Source organism: Pelobates fuscus, chromosome 2, assembly GCF_036172605.1.
Source record: "Pelobates fuscus isolate aPelFus1 chromosome 2, aPelFus1.pri, whole genome shotgun sequence".
NCBI lineage: Eukaryota > Metazoa > Chordata > Amphibia > Anura > Pelobatidae > Pelobates > Pelobates fuscus.
The window spans coordinates 234,552,902-234,574,332 of NC_086318.1; the positions used below are offsets into that span (position 1 = coordinate 234,552,902).

Genomic DNA, 21,431 nt, shown 5'->3' on the forward strand with positions numbered 1-21,431 from the left:
AACGCCTAACATATAGAAAGTTCATTCATGGAACCATATATTCATCTTGGTGCTGGGCTCAATAATACTGAAATGACAAACCCAGCAGCCGCTTCCTTCCATGTGGATTCTGTTCATTTTCTTACTGCATGTTGGTAAGAACTTATTGTCAGTGCTGAATAAGACTAAATATTTTCTTTCCCTGCTTTACTGATAATATAAATGTTTAAAAGCAGCATTTATATATTAATTGGAATTTACATATACACTTTTTAATAGAGCTTAAGGATAACATATAACTAAAGGCTTTTTTTCCCCATTCTTATTTGTTCTATTTGTTGCTTTTTAATTATTTTATATAAAAGGATTTTGTAATCACAATATTACCTAATTGCTGGATGGATTAAGCATTGAGTGAGAAATAGTTTCTTACTAGTAATCTGTGCTGTGTATTTAGAATTGGAAATATAGGGTTTGTCGCTATAGTTTTTTTATTTTTTGAACATGTCATTTTCGGATGGCTCACTTCCTTAAACTTTACCTGTCCAAACCTAAACTTATGGTCTTACCTCCCTCAAGTTGCTACTTCCGTGTCTGTCTCCCTCCAAGTTAATGACTCTACCATCAGCTTTACCTCACAGGCTCGATGCCTAGGCATTCTCTTTGACTCCACAGTCTACAATGAATGCGGCTGCAAGGCTCATCTTCCTGTGTGCCCGTACCACCCACGCCTCCTCCCTCTGTCAGTCCCTATATTCACTTCCTGTAAGATATGGGGCTCAATTTAAAATTCTGGTACTTGCCTACAAATCTCTACATAATGTTGCTTCAACCTACTCTCCCTAATACTCAAATACGTCTAGGCATTTACGCTCTGCCTAAGACCTATGTCCATCCTCTGTTCATACTCCCATCTCTGACGCTCACCTTCACAATTTCTCTAGGGCTGCACCGTTCCTGTCGAACTCCCTTCCATTTTCCGTTAGATTTTCACCCAGTCTTCGTTCGGTCAAAAATTAATTGAAAACCCACTTCTTCAGGATAGCATTTCAATAAAACTGTTAATAGCTTTCCCTCCCCGCACTCTGATTCCTCTCCTTCAACTGTCATAAAAACAAAACAATACAATACAATACAATATAATACAAAAAACACTACGCCCTCAGGAAATACTCTTCTAGCACAGTATTTGACAAATTTGTTTGGAATCTAGAAGCCAGCTAAAAAAGTTAAGATCCAGTTTTTTTTTTTTTTTTTTTTAAACTAGCAAAGTTGCATTTTTAATTTTGAGAAATTGCAGGTGTTAAAGGGACACTAGTCACCAGAACCACTACAGATTAGTTTAGTTGTTTTGGTGCCTATAGTCTGTCCCTGTAGCCTTTTCAATGTAAATGCTGCATTTCCAGAGAAAAGGCAGTTTTGTACATTGCTGCCTACTAAGACCTCTAGTGAGAGTCTCTCAAACGGTCACTACAGTCCTGTGTCAGTGCTGCACAGTGTGTGCAGCATCTATGTTCGGCGACTCCATGCTCTGCACCCAGTGCAGTAAAATTGCTGCTAACACCCCTTTCTAATTCTTGCTCTTCTCATATTCATCTGTCTGAAACGGCTCTTCTCAGATTTCTGTTATTTTTTAAGACACAGCAGTTTCCTGCAGCCACAAGGTACACTGCCCTCCCAGGACACTATAGTGCCCATTTAATGTATTTAATAAGGAAGAGTTAATTGATTATAAGTGGTTCCTTGAGCCTAAAGAATATGACGTGCATGTCCTAATTAACGACACATTGAAGTATGAGGACAGAATTCTGACCCAGAGGTTAAAAATGACTAAACTTATATTGTTTATAATAATGTTGAACTTTTTCATATAACTGTGGCAGAGAGTGGCATTAAGTTTGTGTTCAGTGCTGCAGTATTAGATTCCTAGCCGCCAAAATGATCAAGGACGATATTTCTTTTACTGGTGTAGGGATAGGGGAATTTGAGGAATAAACCAGTTACAGCAGACACGGCCCAAGACAAACTCTCCCTAGTAGACAATTGGAAGCCATGGGAACTACACTATAAAAACTTCCTAGATAATACTACCACTGCTGATATTCGTAACAATACGGCACTAGATGTGCAATATTCCCCCCTAGCATGTAGCATGTAGGATACATGACATGTTATTTAAGACTAAATGCAATTGCTTATATATAAGGAATAATTGACGACAGGCCGTTGAATTATTAGAAAAATAATGCACACCCGAGGTGGTAATGCGGTCACGACGGGAAGCAGAGTGGCCGTTACACCTCGGGTGTGCATTATTTTTTCTAATAATTCAACGGCCTGGAGTCAATTATTCCGCTTATACTACAGTTACCACACCTCAAAACATTGTTCAGATGATGTATTTCAAGACGTTTGTCAAGTTTTTGTCATTAAAACCCTCTTGTATGTAGGACTAATTTCTTACGCAACTGTAATGCGGTCAAGACCTGTCTGGAACTACTTTATCCATGCGTCTCCCTGAAAATAATGCACACCTTAGAACATTCGTCAACCAATCAGATTGAAGCATTCAACGGCCCTGTAGTATAAGCAAGAATACTAGAGGTTTAGATGCTCATTAAAAACACATTCTTTAATTTTAGCTTTTGCTAAATTTGGCCTATTCTTGTTTTCATATATTATTAGTATTATTATATTAACAGAAGGGTTGATGGCCTTGCTGAATGAGCTTACATGCTACAGAGGGTGGGATATATTGACATAAAAGGAAACAGTAGAGAAGAAAATTAGATTGCCAGATTACAGGGCTCGACAAATCCCAGGCGCCAGGTCGCCATGGCAACTAGAAATTTCACCCCGGCGCCTGGGATTTGTCAGCCCTTTACCTAAAGCGGCCGGCTGGGCAAACAATGGAGCTACAGCTACCCCATAGCGCCGTATTACTGCCCATAGTCCTTCTTCTTCAGCATAGAGCAGCCAATAGTGTAATATGCTGCCTGTTGCCGACGACTGTCAGCTGTTGGGTGCACGGGGTTACTGCTGTGTAATCAGAGCTCCCAAGCAATAAACACAGCTTGTTGCAGGCAGGGGATGCCTGGGCTGGTATCTGGGCTGCCCCCCAGCCTGTTAATCGGACGTTCTCCAAAGAGTTCAGTGAGGAGCCTGTGCATCACATTGCAAGGCTCTCCTGCTCACCCTACACACCAGGGATATGAAGGACACTGGATCATAGCTTACACACGTTTTCTCCAGTAGGGTAGTTATTTTGTGTGTATGTACATTTTTTGCTACAGTATTTGTGACAGTGTGTGTAAGTGATAGTGTGTATTAAAGAGAGTGTGTGTCCATTCAGTGCAAGTCATCAGAACAAGGTAAAGCTCCTGGATATTGAAATCTATTGTGCTGTGGGTGTTTTGGGTGTATTGTTGAAATGTAACATCTTTTTTTAAAATTATTACATTAATTCAATATGAAGATAAATGCAGTAGTCCCAATAAGGATTTTAATGTATTTTATTTTGTTTTGTAAGAAAATGTGTGTGATTTTTAGTTGGTAGATCCTGTCGAGCTGGTTACTTGCGAATTAAATCACAACACAAAAAATTGTGTGGGCACCCCTCATATATTATATAGTACCCATAATGATATTATTGTGCACTATTTTTTGCATTATAATTCTGCTGACTACATGCTTATTTTAAACCTTTTTTTTATTGTTTAAAAATGAATTTTAATTGGCCCAATAGCCTTTATTAAACCAGTTGATATACTGATGTCACTAGCAATTTCAGGGCTGATAAGATAACACAGGAGCCTAAGAGGATGTCCTCCAGCTGCATTGAGTCTGATCAATGTCTTGCTAACAAAGAAACTGCTCATCTGGAAAATGTGATTAAAGAAATGACATAAATAACAATGGCCAAGTGCTTGAAAAGGATGTAATGAGTCATTGTAGTGCTGCTACTGAAGTTCATTTTACTACCTGGAAATCAGTGATTTGCTGCTCAGAATCTCAATGGAAAAGAACACACATGTATGTAATGTCAATATACATAGGGTATTGCAATGTTTCTTTTGTATTTAATACTCCTCAAACTCATTAGTGTATTGTATGCAATGTACTTGTTTAATTTTAGGGTACTCGACCTTTGGACGCACATGTTGTGCCTTTTATGTTTTGTGTCTCTTGGCTCCAGTGTGTGGAAATACCCAATAAATTGATCTGCTGTTTTAAAGTTTGGCACTAAAGCCATTTTCTTCTGTCTTCCATTTCCATTGAAGGTCAAAATGCCTTCCTAAAGAACTACAAATGACTGGATGTTGATGTGTTACATTTCTCTTAGTAAACTACTGCTTTTTCTGGTCTCAAAAATTGATGAAAATTACAATATATCAGATTTCAGTTATTTGTTTTGCATCATATGTATCAATTATACACACGGTTAGTGTCCCCAAACTGGTTGTTGAATTGTACAAAAAATGTTACAGTAACAAAATGGGCATTCCTTATGTGTCGTGCCCAATCATGAGGTATTGGATACTCAAAAAGCAAGAGGTACCTGCTGTACCAAGTAAAAAAAACAGTTGTCATCAACATTTTCACTTTATTTATTTTTTTAATTGTGTTTTATAAAATGTAATTTTTTTTGTAAATTTATGTATATTTGTTTTTTTGGAGAAAATTTCATTTTATTTTTTTTGTCTGGCTAAGCAGCCGTGTTGTGTCGTATTCTAATGTTCTCTGATCGCTGCTGAAATGCTGCTAGTAAGGGTGCACAGGGCAATGCTGTGATTGTTCTGTGTGAATCTGCAGTAGCAAAGCATGAGGACATCCAGCATCGTTTCACCGAATCAAATTCTGTGAAATTGTAGGAAGTGCCTTTAGTGGCTGTCTGTTAGACAGCCACTACAGGCAGTGTTATCACTGCAGTGTTTCTAAAATGGCAATGTTTTACATTGCAGAGTTAAGGGAATAGACCTCTTTAATGAGATGACGTGGTCTGGGTCCCTATCGTGTCTCCTTAACAGCCAAGGAAGTCGGCCCTTCCTTGAAAAGATTTATAGTGTGTAGAACTAAAATGGATGCCCCATTAGCAAAAGTACTATTCAAAGCCACAATGCATACCTCATACATTTCAAATTGACAAAGGTTAGTGGGGTGTGGCCAGGGAATGGATTGTTCTGAGAGATTGTTGGTGATTTAGTAATGGCAAATTATGCAGTTTAAATGTAATTTAGAACAAGCACAATGTATCTTATTTACACAAACTGATTTCTAAACACATTTATTGTAGTTTAAATACACATTACTGTGAGTATTATTGCTGTGCACTCTGTTATACACTCAGACACACCACCAATATAGAGCTTTTAGAAAAGAGGGGCATTAGGATAGAAAAGAGGGACACAATGACTTCCCGTCCTAAATAGGGACACTTGGAAGATACGCATAAGGTGTCATAAAATATTGCATTTGACAACTTTTGGTGTGGATTAAAGTGAGACATTTAAAACCATCTGCTGACATGTCCCCTATGTAGATATGACCAAGTGTTTACTATATGATAACATACTTTGTTTAGCTATTTTTACTTTTGTGCTTGAAATGTTTTACCTGTAATTGAACTGCTGTCTACTTGTTTATGAAATTACATGTTATGAAGTGTATTTCATGTTCGGTTGCAAGCAGGCAGCTATACGTTTTTGCATCTGCTAATGCTGGCATTTTCAAACATTTGGCTTGCATTGTAGCAACATCCTCATTGTACTCTAAAACTAGCTGTATCACAGTTGTTGAACACACTATATCTCTGCCTTAGTGGTTTGCCAGTCGGTTAACATAGGAGAACAGCCAATTTTATTTTAAAATTGTAAGCATAAGATCTTAATAACCATTATGCGGCTTTATTGTCCAGCTAATCTAAAATAGTATTGTAAGACACTATGCCCTTAAGAAAACTTCAGAAGTCTTAAATACTCTGCCTATAGCTTTATCTGCTAAACTGAGCAGGACGTTCCATGGAATTGCTTTATTTCAGCTTTGATCATGTTAGTAAATTATGGCTATTTCTCATTTCTCTAATTATATACAATTCACTAATTTCATAGCCGACTGACTTTGAAGATGGAAAAATTGTGAACTATTTTTGATTATTTCTGATATGAAATTCCACATTTACAGTGCTAAATAAGAGTGTGGCACATCTTCCACTTATGCAAGGTCTATAATGACACTGAGTTGTTGAAATCATCATTACTCCTGTGTTTGCAAAATCTCAACTATTTATGCATTCATAAAGAGTTTAGCAGGTTTGGATTTGAGCATTATTCTTGGGGAATTTATGAAGACTATGTGTGGGAATTTAGGGTTTATCGTTAAAGCAGAATTTTAATATTATTTCACAAACCTGGTAGCCAAGTGAAAGTTGGGGATGAAAGTTTTATTTATTTATTTTGTTTTACTTTTTTTTAAATTTACATTTTATGCCTAGCTATCATGGTACAGCCAGAGCATACCATGCATATATTCTTTTTAATTCCAGCATTATTTATCATGAATTCCTCCAAACCATCCTGATTTCTGTGGGGAAGTAATGTTTTTTTGTCTTCTGTCCTGCTGTCCTAACTTTGTTCCCTGGTGTCCCCAAAAAATGTAACACAAGCACATTATTACATCCTCTTCCGATGCACTCTAGGCACTGACACTCTCTACCTAATCTGCCCTCTGTTGGCTGGCCTGTTTGATTGGCAGACAACCTGGGCATTGTGATACTGGCATGCCCCTTTCCAATGGCCTGCTGCTCGTGATGTCAAAATTGGAGGGGGGTTAGGCCAATGAAGTAATACATGCTTGACCTTCCCTAAATCTTACCTTCTACATTATCTTACCCTACCAGGAAGGTACAGCTTGCCCTAGACTTGTTTTTTTGGTTACAGATATAAATGTTGTGTTTTGTAACTAAAACTAATTTACATTTCTGAAAGGCTGGAAACTACAGAGAAACTTTTTATTTTTTTGGTCCCAGGTACCATCACATGGGATGCTCCAGTTTATTAAATAACACTAAAGTTGCCAGTGTTTTGGCATCATTCATGATACACTTGGTAGTATGCTTTATTTATATAGAGAGTATTACAAATCTATAATGTCTATTATGCAGGACCTACTTGGAAATTATCGACCAAATAAATGTACCTTTGGTGGTTAAATGTTTTGATATCTTATAATATTATATCTTATTGTATCAATCAGATACTTATGAATGTTCTTACATTGAAGAAACCAAGAAATGGTTGAGATCCTCAGCCAGTCCCTTGTCTCACATTGCTTAAAATGCTAAACTAATGAACATCTACTTTCATGAGCGAAATAACTATATTACCATACAGGCATGCCTAAATGTGCTGCAAAGGAATATAAAAGCCAAACAAATACTGTTCACATAGGTTAACTGGAGCAAGCAGCTGTTTCCACTTGTTAAAATGGGTTGTCCATTGAAATGTTTAGGAAAATTGCTATACAGTTAAACCTGTCTCTTAGAATTCAGTCGTGAGTCTATTTTTTTGTAATTTTTTTTTGTAACCTTACATGTTTGGAACTGAAGTTGAATGGATGTTGCCAAAACGCTCTTATTCTTTCGATACTGTTCTTATAGTAGTTTGTGATTCTTTGAATATAACGGGAATTGTCTGTGAGCACAGGTATTTGATGAATTCTGAATATGAGAAATTGCATTCATTGTAAGACTTTCAGCTCACCGTGTAAAACAAGGCTTATAGTGGCTGCTGCTGATTGTCGGTCCTCTCTCGGCTTTCTATTTTTCTCACCCATCCAACATGAAGCACTTTGGGTAATTCAGAATCATTTTGTTCGGGGGCTCGTCTGAGCAGCTGCTGCAAAAGTATGAGGGAAAAAATAACAGGGCGCAAACAAGTTATGATTAGTAAGGCGTTATTTTTGCTGTGAGAATAATGCAACAATCAAGTTTTAAGGACAGATAAATATGTATGAGCGTTGGTTGTTGACACTATACAGTATTGAAAGATATTTACAAGAGTATACCATCATTGTTTCATGTGCTCATTACATGATATTCAGAACTCATTCTAGGGATCTTTTTTTGTGTTTGGCAGATATGGTAATTAAAGTCTTTATTCCCTTTCAAATGCCAATGATATTTATGTTATAAAAAAAAAAAAAAAAAAGTGAAAACAAAAGGGGATTACCCAGTGACATAATATTGTGCTTGGAACAAAATAAACTTTGCTTGATATAGAAAGTAATAACATGTGCTGTAAAGCCATATTGGACCTCAATGGCATTTCAGAATTGTCAAGATTTGGTCACTGGGTAATTTATATTTACATTTGTAAAGTAAAGCTTTTTTCAGTATATTTAGTGAATATAATATTTCTCAAATCTCCGCTATAAACAGTGAATTTGTACATTAACATTTTAATAAATATCTATAATTTATTTTTGCATAATAAGAAATGCTTTCCTTTCTTTTTCTCCCTGTGCATTACGTCCTCCATTGGCGTAATGGTGTGGGAGGAGGAGACTGATCCAATTCTCTATACATTTGTCTATATAGCCCTTGTCACAGCTCCTTGCATGTAACTTTCACTGCCTTCCTTAACACTTCCTGTATACAGAGATCTAATGTTTAAACTTCCTTTTTCGCACAGTACGTTTAAGGATTTTTTTTTTTTTTTTTTTTTTTTTTTTTATTCTTTATTTTGGTTGTGCAATAAAAATTAACATACAGTCCCGCAGAGCCACGACAGCAGCTGCAGGTGTGTCACAGTATACATTATCACGACATTTAGTTGCACAGTTTTTGTGTAGTGAGTAATCAGTTAATACTATTCTTGTCCCATTATGGGTATGTTTGTGGTCCGTCTTTGTGTCAAGTAGATTTAGTCAACTCGGCATTTCCGGTGGAGAGATGCTAGTGTGGGAAGACTTGGGGGGAAACACATCAGTGAATGTATTGCAAGGTATATCCCTTGTATGTGTCCATCCTGTGGTTTATGGGATATCTGTCCTGGGTCCCTGATGGGCCTCGGGTAGTGTGGTCTGATTGTGCCCTTACAGCTCACGGACGGAGAGTTTGGCTGGTGGGTAGGTTGTCTGTGTGCGTCTTTGTTGAGTCTCTGTTCGGGCAACGGTCTAACGGGTGGTTATACCAGGCCGACATCCCCTTCTATCTGGTTAGGCAGGAAAGTCTGTTAGTTAAGGAGCGTGTGAGCATATGTCGCCTATGAGGTGCCTCGGTCTGAGATCTCTTTGCGCGTTGTGTGCGCGCTGCAGTGTGGCCAGAGCCCTCACTGTCGTCCACCCAATTATGTCGTAGTGCCCTACGTCTCTTAGTTGCGTGTCTATATGGGGGGGGGGGGGGGTTGACTGATAGGTGTTCACTGTCTATGTGTCCCCTTGTGGCCGCCTATGTCCCTATTGGTGTTGGCCTAAAGAACAGCACAAATAACATAAAGTCTTAATAACGAGAAAACAAAAAAAGGAAAAGATTATTAAGTAATGAGTACAGTAATACTGGACCCATGTTCAGTGTCAGTGTCTCTGGCCTTGTCTGGTTCCGTAGCAATGATGACAGGGCAGTCTCGATGCGTGGTGTGGGGTGAGTATATATGTTGGGCCTGTGTGGTCCTGGGTACGCCTCAGAGCCTCCTGCCCCTCTGCTGGAGCCGGGAAGCCCTCGATCAAGAGAGTCTTATGGTGGGTCTTGCCGCCCTAGATGCTGTGCTTCTCCATTGTTTCTAGCTCTGCCTTTCTGTTTCGGGCCTGTGTCCACTGCCCTCGGGGTTGTCACTTGCTGTGTTGTGGTGCGCTGGTCCGTCAGCGGGAGGCTCCGTAGGAACTCCGTGTGGTCCTCGGAGGCCGTCAGCGTGTGTATCGTGTCTCCCAGTGACACCACCAAGGTACCCGACAGTCCCCATCGGTACCTGATTCCCCGGTCTCGCAGGATCCGGGTTACGGGTGTGAACTTGCGCCGGTTGAGGAGGATCGCAAAGGGTATGTCTTCATATATCGAGATCCTGCAGTTAGCTATTAGTAGGCTCGGTTTTTGCCTGGCACGGGCCATAATGGAGGTCTTCGCATTAATGTCTTTGGTCACGGCTATGATGTCCCGTGGCGCATCTACGGGTGCTGTAGGAGCCTTGCGTACTCTGAAAGCTGTGACAATAGTTGGTGTTCCGCCGTCCTCCTTGATCCCAAGTGCTTGTAGGATTTCGCGGGTGAAATCTTGCAAGGCTTCTGGGCCCACCGTTTCAGGCACCCCACGGATCCTAACATTCCTTTGTCGGTGCCGTGATTCCAGGGAGGTTACAGTGCGGGATAGGCTCTGTACTTGTTGGGTTAGTATGTCTATGCGGGTATTCGTGTCTTCTAGTGTTTTACCTCTTTCTTCGTCCTTGGTCTCTATGGCTCCCATGCGGTGTCTCAGGCCCCCGATCTCTTCTTGTACCCCAGCGAGGTCCGATTTCCACACCTCCCTTAAGTCTCGGAGGAGATTTTTTATGTCTCCTTTAGTAGAGGGGGATTTGTCAGAGTCTGAATCCGTCCTCTGGTACACTCTGCCGTAAGCCTGGGGTGCTTGGGCCGTCTCCTCATCTTGCGACGGCTCAGAGTCGCTGGAGCCGCGCGGATCTCCGGGCGCCATGTTTGGTCGGGCCTGTGAGGATGGCCTGGTAAAGGATAGGCGAATATCAGAGTGGCTGGCACCCTCTGCTTGTGTAATCTTCCTATTTCTTCGGCCCATCTCTCTCGGGGTAAGTTACCCGGGTGCTGTAATCGTCGTGGGTGATGCACTTTAGGGCGAAAAAGTTAATTTTTGTCTCTGTAGAGCGGGAGCTCTGCAAAAGCACGACCGCTCAGTAGCTCAGCTAACCACGCCCCAAGGATTTTTGACACCTTTTGTAAAGGCTGACTCTGAAGCCCATACAATACTGACACTTACAGAGTTATTCACTAAAACAGAATTTAAAATAAATTTAAAATTGTAAATAAATTTAAAATGTAAGCTGTAATTGTTCTAGTGACTATAATATCCCTTTAACCCCTTAAGGACACATGACATGTGTGACATGTCAAGATTCCCTTTTATTCCAGAAGTTTGGTCCTTAAGGGGTTAATCATTACTAACTGTATAAAGCTACTTGTTACATAGTTACATCGCTGACTTGCGGCCATCAAGTTCAGCCTTCCTCACATATGTTTTTCCTGTTGATCCAAAAGAAGGTAAAACCTAGTCTGAAGCGCTTCCAATTTTGCAACAAACTAGGAAAAAAATCCTTCATGACCCTGAAATAGCAGTCAAATGTCTCCTTGGATCAAGCAGCAATTGCCCCACTAATTAGAAATGATATCCCTGTATGTTATGTTTTTGCAAGTATTTATCCAATTGCAGTTTAAACATCTGTATGGACTCTGATAAAACCACCTCTTCAAGCAGAGAATTCCATATCCTTATTGCTCTTACTGTAAAAAACCTTTTCTTTGCCTTAGATGAAATCTCTTTTCTTCCAGCCTAAATGTGTGACCTTGTGTCCTATGTATAGCCCTGTTTATGAATAGATTTCCAGATAATGGTTTGTACTGGCCCCCGAATATATTTGTATAATGTTATCATATCCCCTCTCAGGTGCCGTTTTTTCCAAACTAAAGAGTTTTATATTTTTTAATCTTTCTTCGTAAATAAAATGCTCCATTCCTTTTATCAATTTTGTAGCTCATCTCTGCACTTTTTCTAGTGCCACGATATCCTTCTTTAGAACAGGTGCCCAAAATTGCAGAGCATATACAAGGAGTGGTCTTACCAACGATTTATAAAGAGGCAAAATTATATTTTCATCCTGATAACTTATGCCCCTATTTATACATGACAAAACCTTACTGGCCTTAGCAACTGCAGATTGACATTGCATATTGCTGCTTAGTTTGTTGTATATAACAATTCCCAAATCCTTCTCGTGTGTGGTTATCCCTAATTCACTACCATTTAGGTGCATTCTTGACCCTGAATTGCATAACCTTGCATTTCTCTACGTTAAATTTCATCTGCCATTTTAGTGCCCAGTCCCCCAATCTATCCAAATCCCTCTGCAGCAAAGCAATATCCTGCTTACATTTTATTACTTTACAAAGATTTTTGTCATCTGCAAATACTGATACATGGCTTTCAATGCCTATTTAAAGATCATTTATAAATATGTTAAATAGAAGCGGTCCCAAAACAGAACCCTGAGGGACACCACTTACCACTTTTGTCCAGCCTGAACATTTACCATTAATGACAACTCGTTGAACGCTATCCTTAAGCCAATATTTTAGACCAATTTCTTTTAGTTTGAAGACTAACATATTGTGAGGAACCGTATCAAATGCTTTGGCAAAATACAAGTAGATCACATCCACTGCAACACCCTGATCTATATTTCTACTTACTTTGTCATAGAATGCAATTAGGTTATTTTGACATGACCCATGTTTCATAAAACCATGCTGATTATTGCTAATAACAAAGTTCTTTCCAATGAATTCCTAAATATTATCCCTTAATAGCCGTTCAAATAATTTCCCAGTCACAGAAGTTAAGCTCACAGGTCTATAATTTCCAGGCAAGGATTTTGAACCCTTTTTAATATGGGAACACCTGCCTTCCTCCATAGTTACCATTGATATATAGTTAATCAATCTCCAGCTTCAGTTATTCTGTAGTGTGTTGCGTTTATATAGATACTATGTTTTAAATAATACATATCCTTTCTCTCCCTTCAGTGTAGCTATTTCTCCACCATTGTTTTCCATCATATTTAATGTCTCCCTTCATGTCAACATAATTGCCACTATGGATACCGCACTCTCCTGGATCCCAGGGTGCAACCGGGCCTAAGATTGGGCAATCCTCACGATGTGTTTGTAAGAATTGCCCAACCTCAGGCCCAGTTGGGCATTCCTCACAACTCATTGGACAATGTTTAAACCATGTTTTGGCCCACAACAGGGCCTTTGTCAAGCTTTGTTGTTTTCATTCTGCTGGCTTGACAAAGGCCGAAACGTTGTTTTGATTCTGCTCCAATAAATCTGTCCACTGGATTGAACTTGAGTGCCTGGACCATGATTACATTTTTGTAAATCCCTTCATGTCAACAACCTCTCTTTCCTCTCTACCTATATCCCCTATTATTCCAGTTCCTCTCACAGTTTACACAGGGTCCTTTATTAACATATCCACTATGTTTTCCTTTTATGTTTGTTACATCTGTTCATTTCATGTTCTTTACCCACTGTTTTTCATATTATATCATTATCATCTTATATCGTCTCTTCTTTCCTCCCATTCATTCAAGCTTCCCATATAAATGTAAGTTGGTTTATTAAGCGAGTGTGTGTCAGGTTGCTAAATACTGGGTGAGGGGTGGGAGGGGTAACTCCTAATTAAATAGAATAACCAAAGTAAATGAACAGTGGTAAAAAGGGGAAGAAGAGCCAAGTAAAACGGTTGGCTCTACACTAACCCTTCATACAATAAGACAACCCAAATATAAAACCTTAACTTTTATTAAGATCTATTAAATAGATAAAAATTAATAATCTTAATCATGACAAAAAATCTTAGTAAAGTAATAAAACCTCTGTGAAGTTGAAACTAAATATTGGTTATATAGTAACTATCCACCCATATCAAGTTAGAAAGCAAAAAACATACAAATGTAGCTACCATCTACAAATGTAACTACTATCTAAATACTTAGTATACAGAAGAGAAAAGACAAATATTGTACAGATAGAACTGCTATATGTCCTACATAACTGTCAAGTCCAAATATCTCGCCAAATATTTCCATAAGCTATATATATATAATTTTATTTATTTATTATTATTTATAACCCTGTGGTATATATTGACACTATTTAAATGCCTCTTTATCATGTTTTATTGTTATGTGTATATATACTGTACAATCATTTTAAATGGTTTCGAACACATTTTATGACAGAGAAAGCAGGTATGATGAACAAAAAATGGATGCTGCGTAAACATCTGTTTATTATCAGTAACAGAACAGCTAGCAATATATTTGCAATGTGAAACTGCAGTGGCATAGATTTAATGGCTTCACAAATAGAATTTTAAGTTATGGTTTGCTGTTATCATGTCTTCTGTAACATATTTCTAATTTCCAGCATGGAGAGATGTAATGCAAAGAAAATTTTCCTCAAAAGAGGAAGTGTGATACAAAAGCGCCCCACTGGCCAAATACAATTTTTTTTATTTATTTTTTTAAATCACTGTATAGTAGATACAAACAGCTACCTGGAATCAATTATGGACTACATGAGTACTAAATAAGTACCTATTCATTAAACATTACATAAAACAATAAACTGATATCGAGTAGTATTGCACTAACAAAAGTCCAGTCAGTAACTTTACCAAGATGCTAGGTATATATGGGGCTCTGAATCAGGTGAGCTTAACAAAATACTTGCACTGTTATTTCTACATATTACACTAGTTTGTTCTCCTCTCTATCTCCTTTGAGATTAAAAACTTCATGGTGTAGTGCTGCATAAAGAGCATGACTGCATAATAGATTGAGACATATATTTAGGCTTTCTGGTGTCCCACTTTTGGAATGCCGATATTGGGGAATATGAATGTTTTATATAGTTGGTGCTTGTTTTTAAACATTTCTTGATAATCCAATTAAAAGAACACTATAGTAACTCTATAGTAACCACTATTTTGTAGGGATCAACCGATTATCGGTCTGGCCAATACTATTGGCCGATATTCGGTATTTGCGGCAATATCGGTATTGGCCTATATAGATAGCGATGTTGCCGATAATGCAGACCAGGACCGCCTGGCCCATGACAAGCCCGGCGGTCTTGGAGTGCCCACAGCAATCCCTTACTTACCTTCCCAGCAGCTCCCTTCAGCTCCCCTGTCTAAATCTTGCGAGTCTCGCGGCCATCACAGCGTTGCCACAGGTTACCATGGCAATGCTCTGCGCGGCATACTGGCCGCGATAGTTAGACAGGGTAGCTGAAGGGAGCTGTTGGGAAGGTAAGGAGGAGCTTACTGCGGGCCCCCACTGCACAGTCCATGCCACCGGACCACCAGGGAATGCTATACCCACTCCCCCAATGCCCCCAGCCAAGTAAGAAGCAGGGAGGGGGGACTAAAAAAATTATATTATTATTTAAAAATAAATAAAAATAAAAATGCCCTCCCCATTTTACACACATTACATACCTACACAAACACACACACACACACACACACTCTGCATTATATAAACACACTACATTCACTATACACACTCTACAAACACACACACACACACACACTCTGCATTCATTATATACACCCTTCACAAACACACACTGCATTCACTATACACACAGTACACAAACACACACACACACTCTGCATTCATTATATACACACTACACAAAACACACACACACTCTGCATTAATTATATACATACACTACACAAACACACTACACACACATTCTGTATTCATTATACACACACACACACACACACTACACAAACACACTGCATTCACTATATACACAAACACACACACTCCACATTCATTATATACACACTACACAAACACACACTGCATTCACTATGCACACACTACACAAACACACACACACTCTGCCTTTATTATATACACACACTGCACAAACACACAGACACACACTCTGCATTCATTATATACACACTGGATTCACTATACACACTACACAAACACACACACACACTGCATTCATTATATACACACTACACAAACACACACTGCATCCACTATACACACACTGCATTCACTTTACGCACGCTACACACACTGCATTCACTTTACGCACGCTACACACACTGCATTCACTTTACTCACGCTACACACACTGCATTCACTTTACGCACGCTACATACACTGCATTCACTTTACGCATCCTACAAACACACAGCATTCACTTTACACACACTACACAAACACTTACTGCATTCACTATACACACTACACAAACACATACTGCATTCAATAATCAAATACTCTCACTGCATCCACTACACACACATATTCTTGAAAACATAAAAAACTCTGACTGGCATGTATATTTTGTGCATTTACCTTTATTAAAAAAAAAAAAAGATTTGCAAACAAATAAATAATAAACATGTTCAGTCAACAGTAGATTTGTGTAGAAATAGTTTTTTTCAAAATGGTAAATGTATAGAATATCGTTAAGTTATCAGCTATCTGCCTTGAAGGTTCACAGATTATCGGTATCGGCTCTAAAAAAATAAATCAATATTGGTCGATCCCTACTATATTGCTTATTCTGCAGCCAACAACATGAAATTGTGGTAACTAGGTTAAAAGGTTCTCTCTGAAGGTCTTCAACAGGTTCACTTTAAGCTGACATTTAACAATTGCTATTTCTAAAATAGTCCGTCCATCTTCGGTAGTCAAATACTAAAATGTTAACCCTTTACAGGTCTGTCCAGCCATGCATTCAAGTTAGAATTTATTGGTAGAAATGTCTACCACCCAGATCCTATTAGACAGTCGTGATTTGGGCCCTTGTCCCTCCATCCTATTTTCCCCAGAAATGGGCATTTTCATCCATACAAGAATCCTTTAGCTCCATTCAGCTATGGTTGAATAACCCGCAGAACTGTCTGTCTTGCTGGCAGAAATGTGCACCAGTCTAACACACCCATTTTACAGTCATAGGCATCAACAGTGACAACCCTCTTGCTGGCTCCACCATCTCATATTTATTATTATTTTTATTCTTATTACTACTGGTATTTATATAGCGCCAGCATATTCCGTAGCGCTTTACAATATAGTCAGAGGGGGAGATTTAACAATAAATGAAACAATTACAAAAACTTACAGGAACGATAGGTTGAAGAGGACCCTGCTCAAACAAGCTTACAGTCTAGAGGAGGTGGGTTTTATCTAGTTTCATACCCACCCAAGTGGCAGATATGTCACACAAAAGGTGCATGTTTATGTCTCAGATATACTTTAAACTGTCTTTTTTCTGGATAATTAATTTTTTGGATAATGACTAGCATAGTAGGAAGTAGTTTATTCAATTAGCAGAATACAATATCCTTTGCACATTTAAAAACTGTTTAAATGAACACCCAATGCACTGTGGTTATGATGCCATGAGTGCCCTTTTATTCCCCCGTTGTAAGTAATCAAATTTTTTCCTTGGCACAGCTCCCCACCTCCACTACAGCTTTCATAGATCTAGATGCTCCTGCTTTGGAGATTTCTACAGCTCTCCTGAGCTAAGCCCACCACTTGATCACTCAGCCATGAGTTAATCCCTGCACTGCCATGCTTGGGTGAGACAGAGAGCTTCTGGCTCTCTAAGGGGCATGAGGAGGTTGGCAGTTGTGTCCAGCAGATCCCAGGTAAGAAGTGAAACAGCTATAAAAGTTTAACTACATAGAAGGTAATAGGGAATCAAGGCACATTGTAGTTGTTATGGTCGCTTGGAATGTTCCTTTAAGATCAGCACAACTTTTTTTTTTTAACTTTAAATCAGTTTTCTTTAGTACAAGCAGGCTTCAGTGTTGGTTTTGTGACAAATACACGTTTCATCAAATAAAGTAGGCTTTCTAAATAAATTGCTTAGAGTAATGAGTTTCCCTTGGTAATATACCAGCAATGGTTTTAAAGGTAGCTATACAAGGACCTTCAAGATAACAAATACTTTTGTCTAATACAAACTTAATTTTTTATCCGCTCAGCATCTTAAACATTGCAGTGTTCATCAATCCTTAAGTATCTAATCTTTCTGAAACCATGGCTTCTGCACCTTAAGGCACCGCTTAACTTTGATTGTCTTAACCATTCCTGTACTTTTTCTTTTCTTTCTAAGTTAGTTGATCTTTTTCTCTGGCACATGTAATAATAGAAGCGCTACGCTTTTTATGTCGCATATTGTTTACTTTAAATACAAACTATTCCTGTTCTGTATTGCTGAGCTCAATCGTCAATTGTTTGAAGCATTTATAACTTTGAAATCATGTAATTACTCATAAATACCCTCATTGAAATGACTGCAGGGAACATCATATATATTTGTTGTGTATAGTTCGAGACTGTGTATATAAATATATCTGTCTGTCTGTCTCTCTATCTGCTGAAATAAAATGTTCCAAGTTTAATAAATAGCACTTTATTATGAAATTGGTACAAAGGAGATCTGACTTTTTTTTTTTTTTTTTTTTTAAAGATGGTTTGTTAATATGTATTGCTGAACACTTAACAGTAACTGTGTATGATAAGAGTTAAAAAAATGCATAGGGTTTAAACACGGTCCACCAACTGTATTTTTACAATATATGCTTGATGCCATTTTTAATTTTTTTTTTAAGAGAAAAACATTTGAGATGCATATTTATGAATACATCAGACTACACACACAAGCATTTTGTAAGGCAAACATGTCTGCCTACTGAACATATATACACTAAAACCGGGTTAGGCAACTGTCTGCACTCCAGATGATGTAAAATACATTTCCCCTTCTGGTCTGAGAGGGGTTAACATATGAGTTACTTTGCATATGGCCTTGTCAGGCCTAATTAAGCCTAGTCAGCAAGGTACAGTTGATAACCCTCTAGGCACAGTGAACAAAGAGTCTGTATTACCATTTTAGAGGTTGGTTGAGTTTTGTATCATGGACATTGGGTTTTAGTATTTTAAGAGGAGTTAAACCTAGGATTAAAGTAAAAGTTTTGTTTTCAGGTTTAGTATTTGAGTGCTTAGGTGTTGAACCGGGGAGGGGTTTGTTTAAATGTTTAGGAGAGTTTTAATTTAGGGTAAGGGGAAATGGGTGTTTATGGCATGTGGAGTTTGACGGGTTATTTACAAAGTACTCACTCTCTTATGTCTTCTGTAGTCCAGTCAGCATTCTATGATTAATACCAGAGACGCAAAAGCTGTTCTACAACGTGCATCACTCATTGCTGTCCATGCTCCTCCTGCACAGTGCTTCCTGTGTAAGAGGCTGTTTTTTCAAGCAATATTTTAAGACATTATTATTCCTTTTGGTTTCAGGTGACCAGACATTGAGGATATGGGATGTCAAATCGCCTGTGTCCAAAATAGTTATACCAGCCCACCAAGCAGAGGTTCTAACATGTGATTGGTGCAAATATGACCAGGTAAATACACTGCTCTGTTTTTTTGCTTTTTGTTTTATTAATTTTGAAACATGCATATGGATTGTTCAAGAGCCAATAATTAAAAAGGGTGAAAATCCACATAGAATGTATAGAGTTAACAAGCAGGAATGGGAGTGTACGGTCCTTTCCTGAGTATAGTCTAGGAAATTTTAGAAATTTGTGGGTTTAATCCATTTAGCTTTCTTGAATATGCCACAAAAAGGGCAATCCATCCCTTGCCCATGGTGCCTAGAGGGATATTGGCTATACCTCACTGATGATACCTTACAAGGTTGAAATGATCGTCTGGGGTTGCCGTATCTCTCGTGCAGAGGGAACATACTGGCATTTTGGATCTGGACTGCCCATAAGGGTGGGACTAGTCTGATATGCTTCAGATATGTTCTCTCTGTAATGGCACAAGTTGAGCTAAAACCAGCTTAGGATCTGAGCGGGGACCCACCGAAGGGCAGGCTAATTAAGCTGTTGTCCGTTCTCACCTCTCTTGCTACTTGTTTTTTCTTCTTAAGTTTAAAGGGCAATCCAGACGTGGATCCCTTGCTCACGGTGCCTAGAGGGATATTGGCTATACTTTGCTGATGATACCTTACAAGATTGAAACGATCGTCTGGGGTTGCCGGATCTCTCGTGCAGAGGGAACTTGCTGGCAATTCAGATCTGGACTGCCCATAAGGGTGGGACTAGTCTGATATGCTTCAGATATGTTCTCTCTGTAATGGCACAAGTCGAGCTAAAACCAGCTTGAGATCTGAGCGGGGACCCACCGAAGGGCAGGCTAATTAAGCTGTTGTCCGTTCTCACCTCTCTTGCTACTTGTTTTTTTCCTCCTGTTGTTTTTGTTTTTTTCCCCTGTTGATTTTTTTTCTCCTTTTGACTAATGCTATACCATACACTCAGAGTAGACCCCTTTATGAAGAAAAAGGGACAGTAACAGGTATTATTGAATCTTACTGTAGCTGGCTTAGTCAGAAAAAAGAAATGTCCGGGGTAGGTATGAAAATATATCTGCCAACAGGTAAATAGCATAAATGATGATAAACCAGCACAAGGGTACCTGAATGTTGTACTAAAATGCTAAAAACAGGAAACTACAGGGAGTGCAGAATTATTAGGCAAGTTGTATTTTTGAGGATTAATTTTATTATTGAACAACAACCATGTTCTCAATGAACCCAAAAAACTCATTAATATCAAATCTGAATATTTTTGGAAGTAGTTTTTAGTTTGTTTTTAGTTTTAGCTATTTTAGGGGGATATCTGTGTGTGCAGGTGACTATTACTGTGCATAATTATTAGGCAACTTAACAAAAAACAAATATATACCCATTTCAATTATTTATTTTTACCAGTGAAACCAATATAACATCTCAACATTCACAAATATACATTTCTGACATTCAAAAACATAACAAAAACAAATCAGTGACCAATATAGCCACCTTTCTTTGCAAGGACACTCAAAAGCCTGCCATCCATGGATTCTGTCAGTGTTTTGATCTGTTCACCATCAACATTGCGTGCAGAAGCAACCACAGCCTCACAGACACTGTTCAGAGAGGTGTACTGTTTTCCCTCCTTGTAAATCTCACATTTGATGATGGACCACAGGTTCTCAATGGGGTTCAGATCAGGTGAACAAGGAGGCCATGTCATTAGATTTTCTTCTTTTATACCCTTTCTTGCCAGCCACGCTGTGGAGTACTTGGACGCGTGTGATGGAGCATTGTCCTGCATGAAAATCATGTTTTTCTTGAAGGATGCAGACTTCTTCCTGTACCACTGCTTGAAGAAGGTGTCTTCCAGAAACTGGCAGTAGGACTGGGAGTTGAGCTTGACTCCATCCTCAACCCGAAAAGGCCCCACAAGCTCATCTTTGATGATACCAGCCCAAACCAGTACTCCACCTCCAGTCGGACTGGAGCTCTCTTCCCTTTACCAATCCAGCCACGGGCCCATCCATCTGGCCCATCAAGACTCACTCTCATTTCATCAGTCCATAAAACCTTAGAAAAATCAGTCTTGAGATATTTCTTGGCCCAGTCTTGACGTTTCAGCTTGTGTGTCTTGTTCAGTGGTGGTCGTCTTTCAGCCTTTCTTACCTTGGCCATGTCTCTGAGTATTGCACACCTTGTGCTTTTGGGCACTCCAGTGATGCTGCAGCTCTGAAATATGGCCAAACTGGTGGCAAGTG

At 38.9% G+C, this 21,431-nt stretch overlaps 1 protein-coding gene across 1 annotated transcript in view; it reads left to right on the plus strand.

The window, feature by feature from the left end:
• PEX7 (peroxisomal biogenesis factor 7) overlaps positions 1-21,431 on the plus strand; it is a 303,428-nt gene that overhangs the window by 54,161 nt on the left and 227,836 nt on the right. The window contains exon 6 of the mRNA XM_063441196.1: positions 19,113-19,219. Coding sequence (XP_063297266.1) covers positions 19,113-19,219 — 107 coding nt within the window. The remainder of the gene's footprint in view (positions 1-19,112; positions 19,220-21,431) is intronic.